General features: G+C 55.8%; 2 protein-coding genes across 2 annotated transcripts in view; both read left to right on the plus strand.

Annotated features, from left to right (window-relative positions):
• LOC125027801 (apical junction molecule-like) overlaps positions 1 to 1,389 on the plus strand; it is a 3,033-nt gene extending 1,644 nt beyond the window's left edge. Inside the window, exon 2 of the mRNA XM_047616938.1 lies at positions 148 to 1,389. Within this exon, the coding sequence (XP_047472894.1) occupies positions 148 to 1,389 (1,242 nt within the window). The remainder of the gene's footprint in view (positions 1 to 147) is intronic.
• Positions 1,390 to 2,418: 1,029 nt separating this feature from the next.
• Positions 2,419 to 2,500, plus strand: part of LOC125027259 (cilia- and flagella-associated protein 251-like) — a 50,354-nt gene continuing 50,272 nt past the window's right edge. Inside the window, exon 1 of the mRNA XM_047616226.1 lies at positions 2,419 to 2,500. This exon is cut by the window's right edge and continues 25 nt beyond it. The gene's annotated coding sequence lies outside the window, so the exon portion shown is untranslated.

Raw genomic sequence — 2,500 nt, forward strand, 5'->3', positions numbered from 1 at the left:
CCTCCCCGTTTTTCCCCTTCCTACCTCTTTCACTCCCCTGCTCAAATCCCATTCCTTCCCCATCCTCTCTCTCCTCCCCCCCTCCATCTTTCTCCCCCCCCCTCCATCTTTCTCCCCTTACTCCCCCTCCCCTCCCATCCTCCGAAGGTCACGGCAGCGCACACGAGACGAAAGCGGGTCAAGACAATCGACCTTCGTCCTCGAGGAGTGATAACCTGGGCCTGGAGACCTTCAAGTGCTTGCTGGAATCACGAGGCTTTGCTTGCCCGCAGACGAGGCCGCAGGGAGGACGTCTCGACAGCAGGGGGACGTCTCGACAGAAGGGAACATCTCGACAGAAGGGAACGTCTCGACAGAAGGGGACGTCTCGACAGAAAGGAACGTCTCGACAGAAGGGAACGTCTCGACAGAAGGGAACGTCTCGACAGAAGGGGACGTCTCGACAGAAAGGAACGTCTCGACAGAAGGGGACGTCTCGACAGAAGGGAACGTCTCGACAGAAGGGAACGTCTCGACAGAAGGGAACGTCTCGACAGAAGGGGACGTCTCGACAGAAGGGAACGTCTCGACAGAAGGGAACGTCTCGACAGAAGGGGACGTCTCGACAGAAGGGGACGTCTCGACAGAAGGGGACGTCTCGACAGAAGGGAACGTCTCGACAGAAGGAAACGTCTCGACAGAAGGGAACGTCTCGACAGAAGGGGACGTCTCGACAGAAGGGGACGTCTCGACAGAAGGGAACGTCTCGACAGAAGTGAACGTCTCGACAGAAGGGGACGTCTCGACAGAAGGGGACGTCTCGACAGAAGGGAACGTCTCGACAGAAGGGAACGTCTCGACAGAAGGGGACGTCTCGACAGAAGGGAACGTCTCGACAGAAGGGAACGTCTCGACAGAAGGGAACGTCTCGACAGAAGGGGACGTCTCGACAGAAGGGAACGTCTCGACAGAAGGGAACGTCTCGACAGAAGGGAACGTCTCGACAGAAGGGAACGTCTCGACAGCAGGGGGACGTCTCGACAGAAGGGGACGTCTCGACAGAAGGGAACGTCTCGACAGCAGGGGGACGTCTCGACAGAAGGGGACGTCTCGACAGAAGGGAACGTCTCGACAGAAGGGGACGTCTCGACAGAAGGGAACGTCTCGACAGAAGGGAACGTCTCGACAGAAGGGGACGTCTCGACAGAAGGGAACGTCTCGACAGCAGGGGGACGTCTCGACAGCAAGAGGACGTCTCGACAGAAGGGGGACGTCTCAACAGAAGGGGACGTCTCGACAGAAGGAGACGTCTCGACAGCAAGAGGACGTCTCGACAGCAGGGGGACGTCTCGACAGAAGGGGGACGTCTCGACAGAAGGGGGACGTCTCGACAGCAAGAGAACGTCTTGACAGCAGGGGGACGTCTCGACAGCAGGGGGACGTCTCGACAGAAGGGGACGTTTCGGGTATTTCGTATGAGGTATTAGAAATTCCTCGAAAACGCTTGTTAATCCCCTTTGCTGTTGCGCGCCTTGTTTGCATCGGCGAGATTCTCTGTTTTTCTCCTTCGGCCTCCTGTCAGCGTCTTCTCTGCTCCATCTCCTCTTTCATGTATATTTCATTTAATTTTGTCCTGTTTTCTTCATGGTTCCGTATTAGCTCTCTCTGTCTCTGTCTCTGTCTGTCTGTCTGTCTGTCTGTCTCCCTGTGTCGCTCTCTCTCTCTTTCTCTCTTTCTCTCCATTCCTTCCTCTCATCCCGTGTCACTCCCAAAATATGTTTGTGTGCGGCCTGTATCTGGCTTACTTTCTGTCACTCCTCTGCCTCTCTATAGATCTGCCCTCTCCTTCTCTACCTTCCATGGCCTTCTAAATACTGTATATCTGTCTGCCTGTCTGTCTGCTCATCTGTCTGTCTGCCCCTCTCTCCGTGTCTGCATTTTCTCTCTTTTTCACTGTCGGTCTATAGCTTTCTCTCATCTGTCTGTATCACTCCCGCTCCTCCTCTGTCTATCTTTGTACTTACGTATGTATGCATGTCTGTTCGTATAAACGTATACTTCCGTACAAGAGCTTATATGTATATTCATTTCTCCTGGCTTTTCCCCGCAGTTCTTATCCTTTTGGTCCCCCTCCTCAGCTCCCGCCCCTGATGTCCCATGAAAAGACCAGAAACCGTTTCTTTGTTCTGGCTCCCCCCCCCCCTCTCTCTCTTTCACTCACCTCCCTCATCTCTCTCTTTCTCTTTCTGTCCCCTCTCCTTTCCTCCACTCCTCCCCCCTATCCTTCCATGAAGTACGACGCCACCCCCCTCCTCATGACGGTGCCCCCGGCCTGTGCATGTTGGTGTATGCGTGGTGCGGGTGGCGTTGCATGAGAGGGGGGGGGGGGGGCGTTGGGTGGTTACGGGAGAGTCTATCCGCCCGCGCCCTGTCAGTGACGCTCCAGGCTCCGCACGGGAAGCACCTCGCCCTCCTGCACCGCCCACGCCAGCGTCGACCTTATTTTCTTTGCCACGCCCTC

Source organism: Penaeus chinensis, chromosome 1, assembly GCF_019202785.1.
Source record: "Penaeus chinensis breed Huanghai No. 1 chromosome 1, ASM1920278v2, whole genome shotgun sequence".
Classification (NCBI taxonomy): Eukaryota; Metazoa; Arthropoda; class Malacostraca; order Decapoda; family Penaeidae; genus Penaeus; species Penaeus chinensis.